The following is a 22,210-nucleotide window of genomic DNA, read 5'->3' as shown; positions in this document are numbered from 1 at the left end:
ACCCACACGGGGTATGGAGATCAAGGGAGGCGTCCGGGCAGAGGAGGGGTGTAAGCTCCCGCCTGGCAGGAGAGCACAGGACGTGTGCCAAAAAATAATGATTTAGAACAACCCTCATTAACGGCCCTAATATACACCTTTTGAATGTTGGCAGATGTCGTTAGAAAAATGTCAGAGGACAGCTGTGAAGGGTTTTCTTTGTTGGTTTACTTGCTTATTCATTCATCTATTTTTAAAAAATTGTTTAATATTATTGAGGGAGAGAAGAGAGAGCACATGCGGGAGCAAGGAAGGGGCAGAGGGAGCGACAGACAGGATCCGATGTGGGCTCTGTGTTGACGGCATAGAGCCCGATGTGGGCCTCGAACCCACGAACCGCAAGATCATGACCTGAGCCAAGGCCGGACGCTTCAGCGACTGAGCCCCCCAGTCGCCCCTCATCTACTTCTTTACCAGTGCCATTTTTTGCCTGTAGAACATCCCATCAATTTCTTCCAGTCTCTGCTTCTCAGAGAGGCCTCTGGTGGCCACCCACAGGACACCGTGCCCGCGCCCCCCCGACCTCCTGGCCCTGCCCCGTCCCGCCTGCTGCTGGTCCCCTGCCAAGTGGCAGCCGGGTGAGGCCAGGGGACCTCGCTTGCCGCCCCCGCCGTCCCCAGAACTGTCTCGTGACATCTCGGGGCTGCTGCACCCCCCTGCAGCCAAGCCCTGCGCGTGTGTCCTAGGTGGCGGGAAGGAAAGTTCCAGGAGGTGACGAAGGCAGAGTTCGTCCTGCTGGAGGTGAACGGGCTGTTCACGTACACGTACTCCCTGACCGCCCAGACGGCGCTGTGCAGATCCCAGCCGCAGAACTGGACCACCATCCTGGAGAGCTCAGGCGACAAAAGGCCCTTCTTCGCCTGGGACCGAGAGGTAGGGTTTACTCTTCTTCCAAAAGGGGTCCGAACAACCCGTTGTCGGTCACCTGCGGGTGGTGATGACTGGTCACGTGGCGGGGGAGGTTCCACGGCGGGGGGGGAGGGGGGAAAGTGTCAGCCTACAGGGGGGCTGCCCTCACGGAATATTTACTGGACGGCTTATAACAACAGACATTTGTTTCTCACTGGTCTGGAGGCCGGGAGTCCAAGTTCAAGGCGCCTGTTGGCTCTGTGTCTGGTGAGGGCCTCTTCCTGGTTCATTGACCACTGTCCTCTCCCCGTGTGCTCACAGGACGCAGGGGCAGGGAGCCCTCTGGTGTCTCTCTCATCAGGGCGCTCATCCATTCGTGGGGGCCGCACCCTCTGACCTGATCCGACCCCGAGGCCTCACCTCCCCAAACCACCACCTTGGGGGGCAGATTTCAGCACAGGGATTTGGGGCGGCGGGGGGGGGGGACACAGACCTCCCACAGCAAGGTGGCTGGGGGTGGGGATGCCCGCTAGGACATCTGGGGACTATGAAGTGAGCAAGCTCTCTCAAGGGAGTTGGCCAAAGGCACCGAGGCATGCTCATAATATGCAAGCTTCCAGAACCATCCAAATGCCTATCACCACTGGGACCGATTAAATTCACAGTCGTTCCTGCCGCGGGAGCGTTTCTGTCGTGCACATGGGGTGTCGCACAATGGAGAAATAGGGCGTGATGCCGGTGTAAGGAAGGGACCCCGCGGGCCCTCTTGTGAGTCTCCTGATTTCCCAGAACCGGTTCTAACCGCTCAGGCTCCAGATGCGAGGGCGCGACCGCAGCGCAGCACCGCCGCCAGCAGGTGGCGCTCGCTCCCCACACCTGATGCCCGGTCCCGCGCGTAGACACTGGACTCCTCCGCTTTCTTTAACATTTATTTTTTTGAGACAGAGCACGAGTAGGGGAATGGCAGAGAGAGGGAGACACACAATCCAAAGCAGGTTCCGGGCTCTGAGCTGCCAGCACAGAGCCGGAAGCGGGGCTCAAACCCATGAACCGAGAGGTCATGACCTGAGCCGAAGTCGGCCCCTTAACCGATGGAGCCACCGGGCCGCCCCTGGGCTCCCTTTTTTCTTTTTTTGTACGCTTTCTTTCTTAGCTGGGCACCTTCAAAGTGTTCTCACACTCCTTGTGTTGAGTGAGTTGGCTCATTTATTTTGTTGGGAACAATGATTCTACTTGGGTTTTTTTGTTTTTTGTTTTTTTTCAATCCAAGGTGAACTTCACCTAAACTATAGGAACCGTTTTAAAATGCACAGCTCAGGCATTCTGTGGGTTCACACTGCCGTGCAAACACCACCTCTCTGATCATTTTCTTTAAAGGAGAAAGCCACATACATATAATTTATTATTTTCCGACTGTGCCCGCATATAGCATTGCATTCTTTTGATTAGTGCTGTCATTCAACGTAGCATGCATTTACCAGTTTGTCCCGTTACTTTTTTTTTTAATATGGTCTTTATATGGCCCAGCTTTTTCAATTGTTTTTCCTCCTGAAGGATTAAAAAATATTTTTTTTAACGTTTATTTATTTTTGAAAGACAGAGAATGAGCAGGGGAGGAACAGAGAGAGAGGGAGACACAGAATGTGAGCTGTCAGCACAGAGCCTGACGCGGGGCTCGAACCCACGAACCATGAGATCACGACCTGAGCTGAAGTCAGTTGCTTAAGCGACTTAGCCACCCAGGCGCCCCTGTGTTCTTGTTTCTGTTTTTAATTCTGAGAACTTCCAAACCTCCAGAAAAGCCGAAAGAGCAGTGTGAGGGACCGCTAGCCATTATGGAGTGCTGCAGAAGAAACCACCCCAAACCCAGCAGGGTCGTCCTCCCAGTCCTGCACCTGCACCTCAGACCTGTGGCTGTGGCGTCAGCCAGGACCGCCCCTGCAGGGGCCATTCAGCTGGGGGCGGGGTGTCCAAGAAGGCCCCTCTTCCGTGTGGGGCTTCTGTTAGCCAGCCACTGGGTTGTCCATGTGCTCTCCTCCCCAGCAGGGTAGCCTGGGCTCCCTTACAGCATGACCTCACGGTTCCAGACCGGAAGTTTCCAGACCCCTGAAGTCCCAGGCCCAGCCCCTTCCCCCAGCCCCCCCCCCCCCCCCCCCCCGGGCCTGTTCTACTGGTCAGAAGCAGTTTCCAGGGCCCACCCAGACCCCACCTCTTGATGGGAAGAGCGGTGTGCACGAAGGGGAGGAGGCATGGGGGGGCTTCTTCCTTTTAAAGTCACATGACCACCCTCCACAGGATGGGTGCTCCAGGGTTTTTCTGCTGCCCAACAGCCGGGCGCGGGATGTTTCCGGTCTCTCACTTCTACCCACCAGCTTGAGTCCCTTGGTCCTGCAGGACTGTTTTCAGGCCAGGGAAGTGCCTACTGGCTTATAGGCGGATGCCACTAAGGCCCCCTCCGTGGGTGGTGTCACGGTGCCTCTCACCACAGTGCACGGACACCTGTCTCTCCACAGCGCACCAGCTAGGTGTACTATCTCGGGAGGACCTTGTCTGTTTCCGCGTGCACTTCCTCCACGGCGGACCAGGCTGTGTCTTTTCCTGTTTGAGGGCCATTTTCACTTCTCTGCACTGTGGATTGTGTTCAGTCTGTGTCCACTTTTTCTGCTGGGATTTCAGACTCTCCTCACTTTTCAAGAGCTCTTTATAGATCTGTGAGGTTAACCCTTTACTGCAATATGAGTTGCAAACATTTCCCTCAGTTTATCTTTTATGTCTTTCAGGTTTTCGCTTTTGCCATGCAAAATGAGTCTTTTTTTTTTTTTTTTTTTTGAGAGAGAGAGAGAGAGAGAGAGAGAGAGAGAGAGAGAGAGAGAGAATCCCAAGCAGGCTCCATGCTATCAGTGCGGATCCTGACTCAAGGCCCGATCCCACAACCCTGGGGCCGATTTCTTGCAGAAATCAAGAGTCAGATGCTCAACTAGCTGAGCCCCCCAGGCGCCCCAGTCCTTTATTTTTCATATTGCTGGGCTATGACTTTGACTTTCTTGCTTTAAAATTTTCTTTCTCTTCTTTTGTCTACAAGCCCAGCTCCCTCCTTTCTGGGTCCACCAGCAAATAGTGCAGAAGAGACAGGTCTTCAGCTCAGTCAGGCAGCCTGATGCACCTGTTGAGTTTTCAGGGAGGTTCCCCCTTTATATGAAATCCTGGGATCTGAAGACGGGGCAGAAAAGCTCCTGCCCCCACCCAGCCACATCTTGGTGCCACGACCACGCTCGGTGGCCATGCCAACAAGAAGCCCCAGGAAGGTGGCTGGGTCTCCTCTGTATCTTCAGATTTCCCAGGTGTCTTAGCTGGCCGGGGCTGCTGTAGCAAAAACACCACGAACCGGAGATTTATGCTTCCCCAGCTCTGGAGGAACTTTCCCAGGCGTCTGGGACCAATGTGCTGGCAAGGCTGTTTCCTTCTGAGAGCGAGACTCTGTTCCAGGCTTGGCTGCTCGTGGTTTGCTGGCCCCCTTTGGCGTTCCTTGGCCTGTAGACACACACCCCAGTTTCTGCCTCTGTCTTCACACTGATGTTCTCCCTGTGCATGCCTGTGTCCAAACGTCCCCTGTTTATAAGGACGCCGGTCATACTGGAGCAGGGCCCATCCTGATGACCTCACTTTAACCAGATTTACGTGAAAGAGACGCCATCTCTGGATAAGGTCACATTCTGAGCCGTCGGGGGTTAGGACTCCAACATGCGACGGGGGTGGGGGCTCACCTCAGCCCACAACACCAGTTGTACGTGTAGCCGGCAGCGCCCAGACCCAGACTCAGGACTGTAAGGGATTCTGTGAAGCTGCCACCCCCATAGCTTGGGAAGGCCCAGAAGCAGGGGGGGCAGGATAAAGACCGAGCAGCCATCCACGGCGTCCCCCACGAAGGCCACGAACCACCTGCCCACTAGCACCTGGCCCTAGACGCCCACCCATGAGCGTTTGGTGAGACGTGTCGCAGGCGGGGCCGTGCACGCACGGGGCGCATCTGCGGGCGCTGGCCCGGCCCTCCCCGGCCCCTGAGCTGGTGGCCACGCCTCTGTCCTTCTCCCCAGAACTACATCAGCTGCCATGACCCCGACAACGACGCCCCTCTGAGATGGCCAGATGTCCCGTATCAGATCTTGGGAGGCCCAACAGCAAACAAGGTTATTTTTGACCAAAGGAACGGGATCTATGTCTTCTTCCTTTCTATCGTGGATCCCTACTACAGGTGAGCAGGGGCGGGTCGCCCTGCGCCAGAGGCCTGGGGGCGGGGGGATGGCTCCCCTAGGGCAGGTCACACACGTGAGGGACCCACCTTTCTCCCACCCCTTGGCACGTCCCAGATAAACATCAATTTTCCCGGCAGCCCAGACAGTCCCTGGGAAGGTTGATACTCTTAAGTTCTGAAAGACATCTGTTCACTCGCTAAGTAAGTCCTCACTCAGAGCCCATGCTGGGCGCTGGGGCAACAGCAATGACCAGAGGCCACGTCCCTGCCCTCGGGGACCAGAATCCCTCCCGCAAACCACATCCCGCTGGTGGAGTACAGGAGCTGACTCTTAAATATACAGGGGTTTGGGAAGCTAACTGTCTTTGCACTGGTAGCCTGAGGTCAGCTACAGGGGCAGAATTCACACCATGGGAATCGGCGCTCCCTACAAATGGTTACCACCCCCGTGCGCGAGGACGTTTCTACGTGTGCTGGTCTGGATTATCAATGTCTCCCACCGGACGGGGCACTAGGGGACAATCCCCCGCATCATCTGTCCTCTCCAAATACAAAGTCCGCCCCCCTAAGCACATGGAGACCCTGCCTTCCCTTGAGAGCCACACCCTGACCTAGGGGGGCCAACTCTGGGATGGCCATGGGCGGGAGGCTTGGGGTGGCACATCCGGAGGAGAGAGGGGACTGCCTCCGAGCCCGTCACCTCCTCTCTCCGCACCGCGCTGCCAGCTGAACCCTGCTGAGTTCTCCTATACGCTGGGTCCCCTCTCCTGGGATGCCCTTCCCTCCTGGCCTGCTACCCCCGCCTGCTGGGTGCCTGTGGCCCCATCGTGCCCACCCTCCGCTTCCGGTCAGCAATGGGTTGGTCTGTTTGCGTCTCTAGGTTGAGCCTGGGCACGGAGTTGAGGGGACACCCTGTCCCCAGAGGAGGGGAGGACAGGGATGCTGGGAGGGAAAACATGACTGTCGCCAAAGCACTCGGATACAAGCTGAAGTGGACACACATGGAACTCGGTGTCCCAGCCCAGCACCCGGGGCCCAACGGTCCCGTCTGTGGGTTTTAACATTTACCGGGGTGAAGGGCAGTGCCCCATGGCCTCTCCCCAACTGCCCCTTTGCAGTTACTGTCACCTGGAGACCACCTTCAGCGTCTACGTCTATGGGGCCTTGCCCCCGTCCATCATCCCGACGACGGTCACCATCATCCCGCTCATAATGGCCATGCTGCTGTCCGTGTGGTCGGCCTACATGATCCCCAAACTGCTGCACACCGAGAAGGGCCTCAGACTCAAGGAGTTCTGGATGAATCTGTGCAGGAGACTCAGAAACCTTTGCCCGTGTTTCCAAGGCAGGCGCTGAGCGCACAGCGGAGGAGCCCAGAGTTGTCTTAAAACAAAGCATTCTGGAAAAAAGCCAGCAGCAGCGCGTATCAGGCGTGGTTTGTTTTCCCGACACCCCACCGTCACTGTCTCTCTCCACATCCTCACGTCAGAGTTCCTCTGCACGTGGCACCTACGTGGGCTGGGACAGGAGGTGGGCAGGCCGGTGACATAAACCAGCACAGGCATCGGGGGGACAAGAGGCAAGTCTCCGAAAAGCAGGAGACGCGGTAACGTGTCCTGTAGAGGACGAGGCCCAAGGACAAGTGGGGGGATGTCTGTAGGAGACCGCGGCCTGAGGGATTGCATTTCCTGGGTACAAACCCTAACGTGTATACAAACACGTACACGTGTGTTTTGCTACGTGCACAAACAAGTCGGGCAGATTTGCCACGTGTACATGTGTATACCTGGGACTCGTGTGCGTACGTATGCACGTGTCCACGCATGTGCGTGCAATGCACATATACGCCCATAGCGTGTATTCACCTAGGTTACACACATGCGGGCACAGACCTATACACGTGTATAGATATGCATGCCTGTTCTACACATGCATGTAGATAGCACGTACACGTGTGCACAGACGTGTGCACACGCGTATATACAATGTACACGGGTACGTGTAGTCTACCTACCCGTTCACCAGGGTTTCCCTCCCCACCCACCGCCTCATTCTGAACCCCCGGCGGCCCGGGACAGCCATCCCATCCTAAGTCCCATGACTTTCCTGATTATTCTTAGGTGTATATTGTGGGCGTCCTCAGTTGTCCCAAACAGTCGCGATCCAGGGGTGGGGAACCTCCACGCGCACACCTACCCCGCCCTCCCTGGGCGGGCGTCTCTCGGCAGCAAACATTTCTCCAAGGAAACCGAATCCATCCTCTTACGTCACGTGCCAGGGCCTTCCCTTCACCGAATGCCCTGGAGTTTCGTCTCAAAGATACCCCAGATGGGGCTGCAGGGAGAGGGGGGCTCAGAAGGAAGCTGGGCGAAGTGAGCTCCTGGCCTCTCTGTCCAGGCCCAGAACAGGGCCGGGCAGGGTAAGCGCAGACGCGGCCACACAGCCCGCAGCACGGTTCCAGCAGCTGTCTCTCCCCCGAACTTAGGAATGAGGGTTCAGGGAAGGGGGGCCCACCCCAGCCACCCCAGGGCTACCCCAGCAGAGCCCAACAACAAAGGTCCCAGGGACCCAGCCCAGGCCCTGGGGCAGGAGGGTCCCTTCCTCCTCTGCAGGGGGAGAGAGGGGTGGGGGGAGGCCTCATCTCCCACCCCTCTCTGGGCAACCCGTTCACCACTCGGGCAACAGATCCTTACAGAAATGGACGGCATCTCCCCACCTTCCGGAAGCGCCCATCCCTGCAGGCTGACTCCCGATTTTCCAGGGCTCGGAGCGGGGGGGTGGTTTAGGATTCCCTGGGACTCTAAGCCTCCGCAGCTCAGCTCTGGAAGCCCAGCACCCAGGAGGTGCCGAGGGGCTGCTGGGCCTTCCCGTGCGAACCAGCGCCCCCGCGACAGGGCGGAGGAGGGGACAGCCCCCCACGGCCAGCCTCAGCCTACCGTCCCTGGGCCCTGATGCGACCGAGCTGACAGTGAGCCGAGAGGTCAAATCCATTTTAATGGGGGCCGGCTCCCAGGTCCTGCCTGGGCCCCGAGGGGGCGGCACTGGCCGGGCCCGCAGCCTGCTTGCCCTTGCCTCCCTGCCTCCCCTTCTTGGTGGACGAGGTGCCAGCCTTCCTCCTGCCGGGCAGCTCAGGTCGCAAGGCAGGGGCCACGGTGCTGGCGGCGGGGGGCCCTGGGCAGGGCACCGGCTCCTCATCAAGCGCCTTGAAGCCGAAAAGGCAGTCCACGTTGGACACGGTGTCCAGGATCTCAGGCACGCTGTAGTCAAAGGACAGCAGTTCGTCCGGCAGGTGCAACGAGCGGATGTCACCGGACGAGTCGTCTCCGCCGCCCCCGCTATCCAGCAGGGCCGGTCCGGGGGCCTTGCGTGGGGACCCCTCGGGCTCGGCGTTGCCCGGCAAGCAATCGAAGAGTTTCATGGCGTCTTCCAGAAGCACCTTCTCAGGCAGCACGAAGGCCCTGGCTGCCTCGGGGGCCCTGGCCTCGCCCACCCCCAGCGGGGCCGCCTCTGCCTCGGCCACCTTGGGCTTCCCGGGGCCCGGCGGGTACAGCAGGGCCGGCCCAGCCCCACCGCCCTGCAGCTCCTTGGAGGGGAAGGCCAGGGGCTCACCGGGCCCGTGGAGTTGACTGAGGCTGCCCTTGAGGTGGCCATAGGCGCCGGGGGGCAGCGCGGCCTCAGCGGGAAGCGTGATGAGCAAGGGAGGCAGCTTGTTCTCCTTGGGGACAGGTGGGGGCGGCCCTGGGCCTTCCTTGAGCAGGGATGGGGGCAGCTCCATGAAGGCGGGGGGCCCCCCTTCCCCCACAAAGCCCAGAGCCTCCGGCCCCAGCCCCTCGGGGGGGAAGTAGGGCATGAGGTACTGGGGGCCCCCGGGCACCGGCAGGTAACGCGGGTAGGGCGGGGGTGGTGGGGCCGGCACTGGGGCTTTGAGGTAGTGCTGGGGCTCTAGGAGGTAGGTGCCTGGCGAGGCGGGGCCCCCCGCCGGACCCCCGGGGGGCCCCCCACCGCCCACTGCCGTCAGCTTGTACAGGGACGACTGGCCGAAGTCAGTGGTGGCCCACTCGATTCGGTAGATGCGGGGGTCAAAGAAGCACCCGCAGGGTGCCATCTGGAAACCTGCAGGCCAGGGAGGGAGTTCTGAGAGGAGCTCTGGGAACCCCCATGAGGGGAGGAGTACAGGGGGGATGGGGGAGAGGCACAGCCCAAACCTGCAGGGCCCATCTGGGGACGGGAAACACAGACCTGGCTTTGGGGCCCATTTGAGGGATGGGGACATAGCTCCTGCCTTTGGGGACCCATCTGGGAGTCAGGGGCCCTGGGCATCATTTGGGGGGAGACCTGTCTGGGAATGGGGGCACAGGCTTTGCCCTTAAAGGCCTGAGGGACAAGAGACACAGGCCTTACCTTCTGGGGGCCACCTAAGGTCAGGGGCATGGGCAAGACAGGCCTAGATGGCTCCACATCCCCCCCAACCCCCCCGAGTCCTCGTCAAGGGTTGCGGGGAGGCTGGTACCTGCCGGAGGGGCTGGAAACACCTCTTTCTCCGGGTTTAGGGGCTGATACAGGTTGGAGGAACCTGGGGACAAAAGCAGGCAGGTGGGTGGGGGCCCGAGCCCCGGTCCCCCACCCCATCGGGCACCCCCACGCCCGCCCCACATCTAGCGCCCTCCAACTCATACCCACAGTAGGAAGAGGCTCCGTGCAGGTGGGGAGAGGCTGACTGCCTGGCCCCTCAGTGCCAACTGGGCCCCGGGAGCTGAAGCCTTCTTGGGGAGCTGTGGGTGCATAGAAGGGTTTGGGGTGCTGCATGGGGAGGCAGGGGTCCCGGCCCGGGCAAGCCAGGAGGGCAGCAGGTGGGAGCACTGGCGGCCCACCCGGAGAACAGGTTCAGAGTCCTACAGAGTTCTGTTTGCCTGGTTACTCTGGGCGGCGGGTTCCAGGCTGCGGCCCGCCCACTGGTCGGGATTCCGGCGTCAGGGGCTGTGGGGGGGGGACGGCCAGAGACAGGCCTCACAGATGGCAGGGCAGACCCCGGACTCCCGTCTGCTGCCTCCGGCAACGCTCTGGACTGCCCCAGAGCGCCTTCCTCCAGGCAGCCCGCCCGGACCCAAACCCCCGCAGGCCGAGGCCCCCGCCTCGTGAGCCCTTGTGGCTTCCTTGCGGTTTGAGCCTCTCTGGGCGGCAGCGGCGGGCGGCACAGGGCTGGGCCCATGGGGACAGCCGGGGACTCTCGCAGATGAGAAAGAAAAGGGAACCGAGGGGGATAGGGATGGCCCGGTGTCGAGACAAAGCTGACTGGAGCGGGACGGGGAAGCTTTGGGGTGACAGAAAGGCCTGGGCTTTAAAAGAATAAAATTTATTGTGTGCTCACACAGCAGGAGACCCCGCTGGGCCCTCAGACGCCCCTTCCCACCCCCACGACTACTTGTACGCGTTGGCCTTGTGCTTTGGCAGAAAGACGAAGTTGGGTGGCACGGGTCCCAGCAGCATCTCACTGTGAAGAGGGCAGAGGGCAGAGGGCAGGGTCAGGCCTGGGGCCCCCTGGCCCCCCCAGCCGTCCACACCGCGGCACCTCGGTTTCCTGGCACCTGATTCGGATCCAGTCGGCCGCCTTCTGGCTGGCCATGAGCGTCTCCAGGTAGTTGCGGCCCAGGTAGTAGGGCGGCCGCTCGTTGATCCTCTGCGGGAGCCGCTCCAGCAGGCCCACGGGCACGTACCTGCAGGTGGCGGGCGCGGGGTCAGGCCAAGCCGTCCACCCACAGCCCCCCAAGCCGCACAGCGCGGGCGCCCACCTGCACAGGAAGGAAAGCCACTCGAGGAGGAATCGCCGGGTCTTCTCCACGCCCTGCGTGTCTGAGCCCCAGTGCTCCAGGCCGTAGCGCGTGAAGTCCTGCAGGATGGCCAGGCGCTCGGACGACGAGATGTCCCAGTGCCGCTGCTCCTTGATCTCCGTGAACAGCCACGGCTTCAGCAGGGCACCGCTGCGGGCGGGCGGGCGGGCGGGCGGGCAGGGCAGGGCAGGGCAGGGGGCCGTCAGGACGGAGCCCTGGTCCCTGCCTCGCAGCTAAGCTCACCCGACCACCAAAGCCCAAGAGTGCCAGCCCACACGGGCGCGAATGTCCGGTCCCCTCCCGACCCCCGCCGGCGGCCGGGACCCCATCTCTCCGCCCCGTGTCCTGGCAGAGCCACCTGCTGGGGACGGAGAGCGGGGGGAACGAGGCAGCGAGGCTGGGGGCGGCGGCGGCCGTAACAAAGCTCGGATGCGCCGGCGCCTTCCCCACGCTCTGCGATACTTCCACGCACGGAGCACACTCACCGGGCGATCATGATCCCGGCGACGCCAGTCTGCAGGGCACGGTTGGCATCCTCATACGACAGGATGTCCCCGTTTCCTGAGGGACAGAGGCTGGGGTCTCAGGGAGCCGCGTGTCGATGGGAGCTCTGGGAGAGCTCCTGCCAGCCCAGCGACACCCACGAGGGCAGGGAAGGGTCCCGGCGGTGGGGGTCCAGGCATGCGGCCCGAGAGAGCGCAGGGCTGGCGGGAGGTCTGAGCCAGGTGGCGGGGGACCCACCGAACAGGGGCATGGGGCTGGCCGCTGTCACGCACTGCTCGATGTACTGCCAGTCGGCCAGCTTGGTGTAGCGCTGCTCCCGAGATCGGCCGTGGAGCTGAAAAGGCAGCCACGCGCGGGGAGGGAGGACCCAGGAGGCGGAGAATCAGACACAGAGAAAGAGACCCAGAGAGATCAAGAGGGACAGGCTGAGAGGGAGAGACAGAGAGGCAAAGAGACAGACGGAGACGGAGACAGAGATGAAGGGAGAGCCGGAGAGCAAGAGGGAGAGACGGGCAGAGAGGGACCGTTAGGAAGGGCGGCCGAGCGCTCCCGCGGCCCCGACACCCTCTGTGCCCCGAGACCCACCGTGACCAGGGCCGCGCCCCAGTCCCGCAGCTCGGGCAGCAGCCGGTGCGCCAGGTTCACACGCTCCTGGACGCCCGTGCGGATCTTCACCGTCAGGGGCACGTCCAGCACCTGCGGCGATGGCTACAGTCAGCGGGGCCCGGGGCTGGGCTGGGCTGGGGACAAGGCAGGGACGTCGAGGCGCGTACCTGGTTCATGCCGCGGACGATCTGCTGGAACTTGGCCGAGCGGTTCATGAGGGCACAGCCCCCGCCCTGGGAAAAACGGGCGGCTGGAGCAAGGGAGGCCGGGAGGCAGGCCGGGCCTGACGCCCTTCTCAGCCTCTGCTGCCCAGACGGGCAAACCGAGGCACAGAGATGCCCGCGGGTCTCCAGGGACTCGGCAGGGGGCAAGGCCAGATCCCAGGCTTCTGCCCCACCCACACCGTGGGGGTCCAGGGCCGAGCGGCCGTTACCTTCTTGTACACAAGGTCAATGGGGCACCCGACGTTGATATCCACGAAATCCACCTCGATGGTGCGGTTGAGCAGCTCGGCGCACTTGGTCATGGTGTCAGGGAAGGCGCCCTCGAGCTGCGGCAGGTGGTGAAGAGCTGGTCCAGACCGCCCCCGCCCACCACGGGGATCCGGACAGCGGCCCCGTCTTCCCGCAGTGGCCCCGGGCCAAGGCCCTCAGCCCTTGACGGGGCATCGGGTCAGCGCTCTGGCCCATGGCTGAGGCAAGAGGGGTCTGGGAGTGACTGAGTCGGAGATCCGGCCCCGAACCCTGCTCTAAAACCAGGCAGCCAAGAGCCCCTCGGCCCTTCCCGCCTCCCTCCCTCGGGCAACACCCACCTGGACGCCAAAGACATCCTCGCATTGGTGGCGTCTGAGCAGAGCCCACTCGGACGTCTGGCCCTGCAGCAGGTTGGTGCACACGGCCATCTCCCCACACGTCACGTCGGCCCCGAAGCGCTTACAGATCCGCCGGAAGGGCAGGTTCCCGCACTGGGGGGCGGCGGGGGGAGACGCACACACGTGAGGACGCGGCAGGTGGGGACCCCAGACGCCCGCCCCAGCCCCAGGACCCACCAGGCAGGGGAGGTCACTCGGCATCGTCGGGCTGACCTACCGTGGTGAGGGGGGCCAGGTACAGTTTGCCGTGGATGTCCAGCTGCAGGGCAGTAAACACAGGGAAGCTCGCCCCTCCGGCCGGGCTTGCGAGGGCTCTCGAGCCTCCCCTCTCCCCGGCCTAGCACCTGCCCTGCCCTGCCCTGCCCGGCCCCGGCAGCGCCCCCCTCCGCGCCTCAGCACACGTCAACGCATCCCTCCACGAGGACCGCTCCGTTCTCCGCGCGCTCCCCTGCTGCAGAGCTCCGACCCGACTGCCAAAACCCCACCCCGATGCCCCTTCCTGCAGGAAGCCTTTCCCTGTGCCTCCCTCCGTCCCAGCCCTGACTCTCTGTCCGGCTCTCTCCGCCCCCGCCGCTACCGCTGCCCCGAACAAGAAGCCCGAAACACGTACCTTTCTCTTCTCACAAGGCCGCAGCCTGACTACGTCCTCATCCGTCAGGGGCCCACGGGTCCACACCGAGCCGCTGGGAAGGGCACCGGCGTCCGGCCCCGGGAGGGCCTGCTGGGTGTCACCACTGTCCTGCCCGGGGGTGCTTTCGGCCCCCGTGACCTTGGGGACTACGGCAGCGGGGGAGGGGCCTGGCACCCGGTCCCCGCTCAGCTGGCGTAGGGCCTGCTCGGCGCGTTCAAAGCGGACCTTGCGCTTTCGCAGCAACTGCTGCAGGGCCTTGTCCAGGCCGTTGCGCACGGGCGGGGCCTGGACCCACTCCTCCCGCACTAGGTTCTGGCCGTCGGGTCCCAGATGCACCCCGGCGAAGCGGCAGGTGACACCATAGGGACACCTGCCAAAGGTCTCGAACAGCACACAGCGGGGGCCCAGGTCCGACGGCTTGGTTTCCAGGTAGCGGCGCACATCATGCAGGAAACGGCAGCGGTCACCGAAGAAACACTTTGCGGCTGATTCCTGCGTGGAAACGAAGGGGCAACGAGGGAGGACGGGAAGGGGCTGAGGCAGCCAGGCAGCCTGGCGGAGAACCTCAAATCCCTCCCCTCCCGGCTGTGTGTCCTTGGGCGCACGGGTGACATCATCGAGCCTGTTAGTCCAGCTGAAAGATGGGAATAATAATGACTCTTATGCCATAACTTCCTGAGGATCAAACTGGGGGCATGGCGGCTCAGACCGCAGGTCTCTGGGACTTTCAAGCAACAATTACTCACCTGGACCAGGGAGGGGCAGAGCCTATTATTGTCATAGTGGGTGGGTTTCATGTGGGGCCGCCCTTTGTTCTGGCCCCGGGCCCTCTTCTGAACCTGCGGCTGCTCCCCAGGTTCAGCTGCCTCCCCCGTCTGCCCATCTTCCAGTCGGATCCGCTTGGCCTCAGGTTCAACCAGGTCATTGCCACCAGGGTCTCCTGCCTCGGTTTCCTGGCTGGGCTTCTCCTCCCCTCTGGCTTCCAGAAACTCGTGGAACCGCTCCTTGGTGGTGAGGTATCTGCCAGTAGAGAGGCGGTGGGAGAAAGGGCTTGTGGAGGGAAGTCCTTTCTGGAGCTCAGTCGCAATGCACGCTGGGGAAAGGGGCTGCGAACGCCTGTCCCTGCTTAAGTGCTTCTGCTGATGGGAGGCGCACTGCTTAGAACCCGCCGACTACTGGCCCGGATGCACCTCGAGGCCACAGGCAGGACCTATTTTGTGCCTGGGTCCCACTGCCCACAGCGTTGAGCCAAACTACAAACAGACCTGAACGTCCCTGGCCACGCTCGGCCAGAGAAAACTACATGTCCCTGCATGCCTTGCAACGGGGCCACGGCCGCCACATTCCCCAGCGTGCCCCACGGCCCTCGCTTCAGACACAAGCCCGAGGTTGGCCGGAGGTGCCCCAGTGCCGTTCCCGCCGTACGCGGAGACTACAGTCCCCAGCACGCACTGCGGCCCCGGGCCGCAAACCCTGCCCGCCCCGGCAGGCACCGTGGGGGTCCTCAGCACACGTGACAGCCCCCAACGCGCGCGGTGTCCGGAGGCGCCGCGGTCCCCGCGGGCGGTGGGACGGCCCAGACTGAAGAGCCTGCGAGCTTCCCGTGTGGGCTGCTGCCCCCGTCGCCCAGCACGCCCAGCACACCTGGCAGCTGCCGGGAAGGCCTCGTGAGGTTCTCCCCCGGCCCCGGCGACTCACTGAGGTTTAATGGGCGCCACCCCCCGCTCCGGCGCGCTGGCTCCCGAGTCGCCGCCGCCACCACTCTCTGCTGGGGCCTCCGCCGCTCCCTCCGCCATCGACCCCCCTCACGCCCGCCTCGGAGTGTGGCGGGAAGGCCTTCCGGGTCGCGAGTGCGTCTTCCCGGTCGGGCTGGGGAAACGCGCAGGCCGGGGCTCTCCAAGTGACGCCATTATACGAGCGTCGACGCGTGGGGGCGGAGCCTCGTGGGGGCGGAGCCTCGGGTCCCAGGCCCGGTGGTACCGCTGAGCTGTCTGCGGGGCGAGCAGGTGCTTGTTGACTCTCCCGCCGCACGCGAGCCTCCCCCGACGGGCCGCAGTCGGCCCACAGGAGTGTTCGAAAAACTTTAAAGCTGGGGCTTTAAGCAAACTTAAATTCCACCACTTTTACGCGGGGGCATTCATTCGACAGGTAGTTAGTTGAGTGCCCGCGTGCCAGGTGCTGTCCTAGATGCCAGAGCTACAGCAGCGACTGAAACAGACGAATCCCTGCCCTTGAGCGCTCGTGTAGGAGCCGAGGTGTGGGCGGAGCGGTTTGTCCCCCGTCGCTGGCCTCGGCTGCCCTCTGTAGGACAGTCTGGGAATAAAGCGGTGGAATTAGTGGAATCCAAAACTGGGAGAAGCCACTGCAGTCCATGCCGAGCTGTGCTTGGGCCGGGAGCTCACTCCTCCCTCCTAAGATGCCCGTGCTATTGTTCGATGAGGGTCCATCAGGAGTCTCCCCGCACCGTCCGGCAGGCTCCCCAGCTCCCTAGGGAGATAGTTGGATCGGTGGGCAAACTGAGGCCCACAGAGGGCTGCCTGAACGTAGCCTCCCCTCTTCCGGGGCCTCCAAGGGCTCCCTGGGTCTGCCTTGCGATGGCCTGCCCTTTCTGTGTAAGGCAATCAAGGAAGGCTTCCTGTAAGGGGAGGAGAGGGTACTGTGGACTGCCCATTGATAACAATATAAATATTGATGATGTAATATTAATTGCTTATTATAATGGAGTAGTATTAATTATTTACTAGTAACTAAGCAATTATTGAGCGCTTACTTCATCTAAGCCCTTTTCTTGCATTAAGTCACTTACTCTACTCTCTGACCTTGTGTAGAGGGAACGGGCATTCATCCCAAATCCACCTGAATCCATGGGTCCCAGAGGTTGCTGGCCCAGGGGCCGCTCCACCGTCCTGAGCCAGAGCCCAGGGAATCAGCTGCCCGCCTCTCCCCCCACAGCCTGTGGTTCCTGTGTCCTGCTCACTTGACCTCCAGAGTCTCTCTCTAGTCCATCACCACCTTTCTGGGCATCAGTCTTCCATCCTGCCTGTGACAGCCCCATCCTGCCACAAATCTGGCCACGGCCTTCCCCTGCTCCCAATCCTTCCATGTCTCCCCGCTGCCCCAGCCCTGTACCACAGCCCCCAAGTTCCTACAGGACCCAGCCCCTGCTGCCTTCCCCAGCTTCATTCCTCACCACCCCCTCAACTCAAGCATCGAGTTCATTCCAGACCTCCCACGAGCCAGTCTTACCTCTCAGCCTCTGCATATGCCGTTCCCTCTTGCAAGAAGTCTCTTCCCTGCTCCCAATTACCTTGTTCATTCCACTCACCCTCTAGTTCTCCCCTCCTCTCCCTCCCTCCTCCTTCTCCAGAAGCCCCTCTAACTGCCGCCTGCTGGGGATACTGCCCCCTTCAGGCTCTGCAGCACACCTGAGCATGTCCCCCCAACCCCCCGCCCGGGAATCATGGCCCTCCTCATCCTGTGGCCTGCCAGGCCACATACCATCTTCCCCACTGGATTATGAGTTCAGAGAGGGTAGGAGTTGGGTCCACCTTAGTCACTCTGTGTCCCCAGCACTCAGCACCAGGCCCAGCACACAGTAGGTGCTCAATGAACACTTGCCAAGAGAACACATCTTTTTTTTTTTTTTTTAATGCTCATTTTTAAGAAAGAGAGCACGAGTGGGGAGGGGCAGAGAGGGAGGGAGACAGGGGAGGATCCTAAGCACAGTCGCTCTGCGCTGACAGCAGCAACCCCAGTGCGGGGATTGAACTTCCCGAATGGTGAAATCATGCCCTGAGCCAAAGTGGAACCTCAACCGACTGAGCCACCTACGCACCCCTGAATTAGTGCGTCTTATCATGGCTGGGAGACTGAGGCACAGAGGGGCTGGGAATGCTCTAGGGGATCCTGCCTTCACTGAGGCTGTGGCAGGGGATGAGAACTTCCAGGTGTCACTCTGGAGTGTGGAGTGTCGCCCTGGAGTGTGGGGACGTTTCAGAAGATGTCCTCCCTACCTGATTCAGCCCTGAGTCATCCTCTGAATGCCTTTTTTTTTTTTTAAGTTTATTTATTTTAAGAGAATAGGAGAGTCCTCTGTGCTGTCAGCTCAGAGCCCGATTTGGGACTCGATCCCGTGAACTGTGAGATCACCAACTGAGCCGAGATCAAGAGTCAGATGCTCAACCGCCTGAGCCACCCTGGTGCCCCTGGATGCCCTATCTGGACTCATTTGAAGAAGGAGGAAGGAGGCAGGGGCACAGGCGATACTGTACAGATGGGGACACGGAGGCACTCGGATGCGGGGAGGCAGGGCCCAGGGCAGGCGCTGCTGGCACTCTGGCCGGTCACTATGTATGCTGCGTGCACTCTCTCTCCCTCCCTCTGCCTAGGGGTCTCTGTCTGTCTCTCTCCCTCTGCTTCTGTCTACATCTCTCTCTCCGAGTCCCTCTTCTCTGTCTCCCTGCCCCCTCCCCGTGTCTCTCCTCCTCCATGTCTCTGTCACTCTTAGCCAGGCCGGATGGGGTGGGAGCAGCAAGGCGGGTGCGGCCTGGGCTCAGTGCCCGACTCAGCCGGGGCCACCCCGGATTTGTGGCTGCTCCTCCTTTATCTGGGACTGCAGCTGCCCCTTATCTTCTGGCTTCAGGACACGAGACAGGGATTAGGGCAGCCCAGGCCAAGGACACGAGACAGCAGTTGGGCGGGTGGATGGCAAGAGCCAGGGTGCTGGGGTGTGTGTGTGGCACAGGGCGCCCGCGAGCCTTGGCAGCTGGGGCTGCTGTGAGTGTGTGTGTGTGTGTGTGTGTGTGTGTGTGTGTGACTGCTGAGTGTGTGTGACTGCGGGGTGTCTGTGGATATAATTGTGTTTCTGAGTGTGGGTGAGTGTTGATGTGTGTCTGTGAGGGTGTGTCTGTGCTTATTGTATGTGTGTGTGTGACAGTGTGTAGACATTTGTGGCTTTTGCGTGTGTGCGGCTGTGCCTCTGTGAGCCCCAGCCCCGCCCCCACCCAGCTGCCTGTCCCGCCGCCCGGGCTCCCTCGGGCCGGCCTGATGGCTTTCCCACCTTGCTGACCTGGGGCCCCCGGGGACATGGCCCCTGACCTGTGTCCTGTGGCTGCAAATGGCCCTGCAGAAATGGCTGCCAGCCCTCCTGTTCCCGTCCTCCCCCGCCTGGAACCGGCCGGCTCCTTCCTGCCACCCACAGGCCTCAAGGGCCCCATCCTGGCCGAGGCCACCAGCTCTAACCGGCCCCCCCAGACCCTAACTCTGACCCTGGGCTGTGTCCCCCTGTCGGGGCTGAGGCCTCTCTCCACTCTCAGCGTCGTCCAGCGTGGGGATGACTGTCAAATTAAGAGCCCTTAAGTCTAGTTTAGGGGAGCCTCTTGGCCACCATCCCAGTGACCCCCGACAAGCCCTCTCATTTCCCCGTGGGAGAACGACACTACCCACCACTCAGGGTCTGCACGGGGCACAGGGCAAATATGGGAGCAATTCCACAGCTGAGGAAACTGAGGCCCAGCAAACCCAGTTAGCAGCTCACTGTGGGGTGGGGTCACGTTCAGGGTATGGAGATGACTGAGGCTCCAGCGGGGGGTGCCTGAACAGACAGAAGACGCAGAGGCCTCCGGGCCACCCCCACCCCTGTAGGACCGGTTCCTGGGGGTCCTGGGGTGTAGCCCTGGGCCCGCGGGGCCTGGACCAGCTCCTGATGCTAAGATGGAAACTTCTCCACCGGCCAAGTCCAAGTCTGTGTCTTGGCCAGCAGCCGCTGGCCTCCCAGAATCTCTGCATGGGCCTCCACCGGTGAACAGAGCGCTCCCCTTGGGAGCAGTGACTGCCCGGGGAGGGCAGGGGGCCAGCCCCGGGGGAGGGGGCCAGGGGTGGAGGAGTGGCCAGGGCAGGGGCTGAATGTTCTGGAATCATCCGGCCCCGGGTTGGAGCCTCTTCTCTACTGTGTGACCTTGGGCCAGCCTCTTGACCTCTCTGGTCCTTGGGTTTCACAACTGCCGAGCACAGAGCCGTGTGGGGGGCGGGGGCATTGCCCGGAGCTACCTGGGGGAGACATCCTAGGAGGCAGTGAGTGCGTGGAACTGATTCCCAGGCAAACACCACGGAGGCCAGGCAGGTGGCAGAGCTGGGTTCCGGGTGCACCTGTGCTGTCCCACCCCCCCACCTCGGCCTTGACCCTGGGGTCAGCAGGCTCGTGTCACCGCAGGGGCCGAGTGCCCCCTGCTCCTCACTGAGCCTCGGATTCCCTGCGCCTCTCCGTGTGCTGGGGAGACCGCAGTCCCCTGCACTAGATGCAGGCGACGCTCGAGGCTCGGTTCCACCCACCCCCGCTCCACAGCAGCCACGGTCTGGGAGAAGGAGGGTTTAAAAATAAAGCGTCGTAAATACCCGTGCTATCCCCTTGGCCTCCCGGGCAGCCGGGCCCAGACAGCTCCTTTGAGGGGGGTGGGGGCCGGAGGGAGGGCGCGCCCACGGCGCCCCAGTTCCCAGCTGCCGTGTGAGTCAGCCAGCGTGACGGCGTGTCTGTCACCGCCTGGCCAAGGGGTAACAGAGTGTGTGGGTTGGTGCCACAGAGCGGCCAGGGGTGCAGGGTTGTGTGAGGCGACGCGCTGGTGTGTGAGGGCGACAGGAGGGAGTGCACCTGCGTCTCCTGTGGCCCCGTGGCGCTGGCCCCGGGCAGAACAGGCTTCCTGGGGGCCTGAGTGGGACGGGGTCTCCGAGGGCGTCCCGGTGTCCCACCTCCTGCCTCCGTCCCGCCCCACCCACCGTGGCCTCCGCCGGGAGCCCCTGCCCCTGCCCACCCCGGAGGAAGAGGCGAATCTTTCAAGTTGCTGTTGCCATGGCGACCATTTTACGAGCGTCCACATGCTGGGCACATGTGTGTGTCCTGCGCCCCAGGTGTCTGCACGCCCCCACCCCCATGGCCCCCGCCACGGCGGGGAGGGGGCGACAGGCAGCGCGGGGCGAGCGGGAGGTGGCCAAGGGGCAGCTGGTGACAGCTTAACGGTGGCTGTGGGGCGGGGGTGGGCTCCTGGCTGAGCTGCATGTGCGCCGAGGGGCGACGCCTCCCAGACTGGCCCGGCGTGTGTGTGCGCGCGCGCGCATGTGGGGGTGGCTGTGGGGTGGCGACCGCACACTCGGGGTGGTGCGTGTGTCGTGAGTTATTGGGTGAAGAGTACCCCCGAGGGCTGTGTGCGTGCACACCGCGGGGGAGCGAGTTGTGTCCGTGCGGCCACGCGTACCCGCAGTGGGTGTGGAGTGGGTCACACGCCACGCCCACGCGTGTGTCCGTGCGTGTTGTATGTATTGGTGCCGGGTGGCGTGTAAATATGCACGAGCAATCAAGGAGCCACTTCGAGGGCCAGTGAGCTACCTGTGTCTGTGTCTCCACTGGGAACGGTGTGTGCGTGTGTGTGTGTGTGTATGTGTGTGCGTGCGTGTGTCAGGGAGCAGTGTGAGCTTTGTGTCCATGTGTATAAGTGTCCGGCTGGAGGCGAAGTGAGGACACCTGTGTGTGTGCCCGGACCTGTCCTCAGGCAAGGACTTGGGTGACTGCGGCCAGCGCTGTTCTCATGAGGGTGTCCCAGGAGTGTGAGAACAAGGATGGCCCTGGGCGTGACCCTGCCTGGATCAAAGATCTGGGGTGGGTCTCCGTGTGAATGGTCATGGGTGCCATACCTCTGTCTCCAGGCCAGGGTGTGCGTGTCACTGCACACGGTGACGACAGGAATGGCAGGCGCTTGGAGCGCCTCCGTGGCTCGGTCGGTGAAGCATCCGACGTCGGCTCAGGTCACGATCTCACACGGTTCGTGGGTTCGAGCCCCGTGTCAGGCTCTGTGCTGACAGCTCAGAGCCTGGAGCCTGTTTCAGATTCCGTGTCTCCCTCTCTCTCTGCTCCTCCCCTGTTCGCGCTCTGTCTCTCTCTGTCTCAAAAATAAATAAACGTTAAAAAAAAAATTTAAAAAAAAATAATGGCAGGCGCTCGGGCACCACTCACCACCAGCAAGGCATGGTTACTCACGTTTACTCAGTCTTTACTACAACCCTACGAGGATCTACTGATAATACCCCGTGTTACAGATGGGGAAACTGAGGCACGTACAAGCGGTATCGGCCCAAGGCCGCGGGGAGCAGACACCTGTCTTTTCCATCCTGGACCAGGACCGGGCGGACCCGATGCCGCCACTTCTCTCATACCTGCTCGTTCTTATGCCCCCACTCTACCCACACGCTCACACCCCGGCAGACTCCTGCTCGTTGAGCCCACACCCAGACATCCTACGCCGCCATGAGCCCCAGTACAGGGGGTGAGGCTGCCTGAGCGTCCCCCCATCACCGCGTAGTGATGCAACTTGTACAAGCCCTTTGGGGGGTGTGCGTGCGTGCACGCGTGTGTGTGTTGAGGGCGGGGTGGGGGGAGGGTGTGTGTGTGCGGCGGGTCCTAGGAAGGTCTAACGCCCATATAAACCCCAGGGTTGCTGGCATCAGAGGAACGCAGGCGGCCTGGGCCAGAGTGAGGAGGCCCCAAGAAATCGGGCGGCAGTAGAGAGAAACCAGAACACCCGGCCCAAGGAACGCGGGAGGCGGCCGGGACCGCGCGGGAAAAAGCCCTATGCGGGGGCCGA

At 62.0% G+C, this 22,210-nt stretch overlaps 3 protein-coding genes across 6 annotated transcripts in view; 1 reads left to right on the top strand and 2 right to left on the bottom strand.

Moving 5' to 3' along the window:
- Positions 1 to 6,553, top strand: part of CATSPERD (cation channel sperm associated auxiliary subunit delta) — a 43,397-nt gene extending 36,844 nt beyond the window's left edge. The window contains exons 20-22 of the mRNA XM_058728316.1: positions 726 to 912; positions 4,983 to 5,140; positions 6,259 to 6,553. Coding sequence (XP_058584299.1) covers positions 726 to 912; positions 4,983 to 5,140; positions 6,259 to 6,496 — 583 coding nt within the window. The 3' untranslated portion in view covers positions 6,497 to 6,553. The remainder of the gene's footprint in view (positions 1 to 725; positions 913 to 4,982; positions 5,141 to 6,258) is intronic.
- A 1,561-nt stretch (positions 6,554 to 8,114) lies between these two features.
- On the bottom strand, positions 8,115 to 10,341 carry PRR22 (proline rich 22). Its single transcript, XM_058728320.1, has 3 exons — positions 9,817 to 10,341; positions 9,651 to 9,713; positions 8,115 to 9,253 (listed from the first exon to the last, which is right to left on the bottom strand). Exons 1-3 carry the CDS (start codon positions 9,944 to 9,946, stop codon positions 8,133 to 8,135), a joined length of 1,314 nt encoding a protein of 437 aa, XP_058584303.1. The 5' UTR covers positions 9,947 to 10,341; the 3' UTR covers positions 8,115 to 8,132.
- Positions 10,342 to 10,477: 136 nt separating this feature from the next.
- On the bottom strand, positions 10,478 to 15,838 carry DUS3L (dihydrouridine synthase 3 like). Of its 4 annotated transcripts, none has more exons than XM_058728318.1 (13): positions 15,702 to 15,838; positions 14,327 to 14,600; positions 13,560 to 14,072; positions 13,167 to 13,208; positions 12,890 to 13,042; positions 12,512 to 12,628; positions 12,246 to 12,311; positions 12,058 to 12,168; positions 11,710 to 11,806; positions 11,454 to 11,529; positions 10,930 to 11,118; positions 10,726 to 10,854; positions 10,478 to 10,631 (listed from the first exon to the last, which is right to left on the bottom strand). In XM_058728318.1, the coding sequence occupies exons 2-13, from the start codon at positions 14,375 to 14,377 to the stop codon at positions 10,559 to 10,561; spliced, it is 1,617 nt and encodes a 538-aa protein (XP_058584301.1). In that variant the 5' UTR covers positions 14,378 to 14,600; positions 15,702 to 15,838; the 3' UTR covers positions 10,478 to 10,558. The 4 variants fall into 4 exon arrangements, 3 of the variants coding, with proteins under 3 accessions (XP_058584301.1, XP_058584300.1, XP_058584302.1); XM_058728317.1 differs by lacking the exon at positions 15,702 to 15,838 and adding an exon at positions 15,279 to 15,506; XM_058728319.1 differs by lacking the exon at positions 15,702 to 15,838 and adding an exon at positions 15,225 to 15,337.
- Positions 15,839 to 22,210: the final 6,372 nt, after the last annotated feature.

Source organism: Neofelis nebulosa, chromosome 4 (genome assembly GCF_028018385.1).
Source record: "Neofelis nebulosa isolate mNeoNeb1 chromosome 4, mNeoNeb1.pri, whole genome shotgun sequence".
In the NCBI taxonomy this organism is placed as follows: Eukaryota; Metazoa; Chordata; class Mammalia; order Carnivora; family Felidae; genus Neofelis; species Neofelis nebulosa.
Note: the sequence above shows the minus strand (reverse complement) of the source record. Positions and strands in the feature narration are given on the sequence as shown.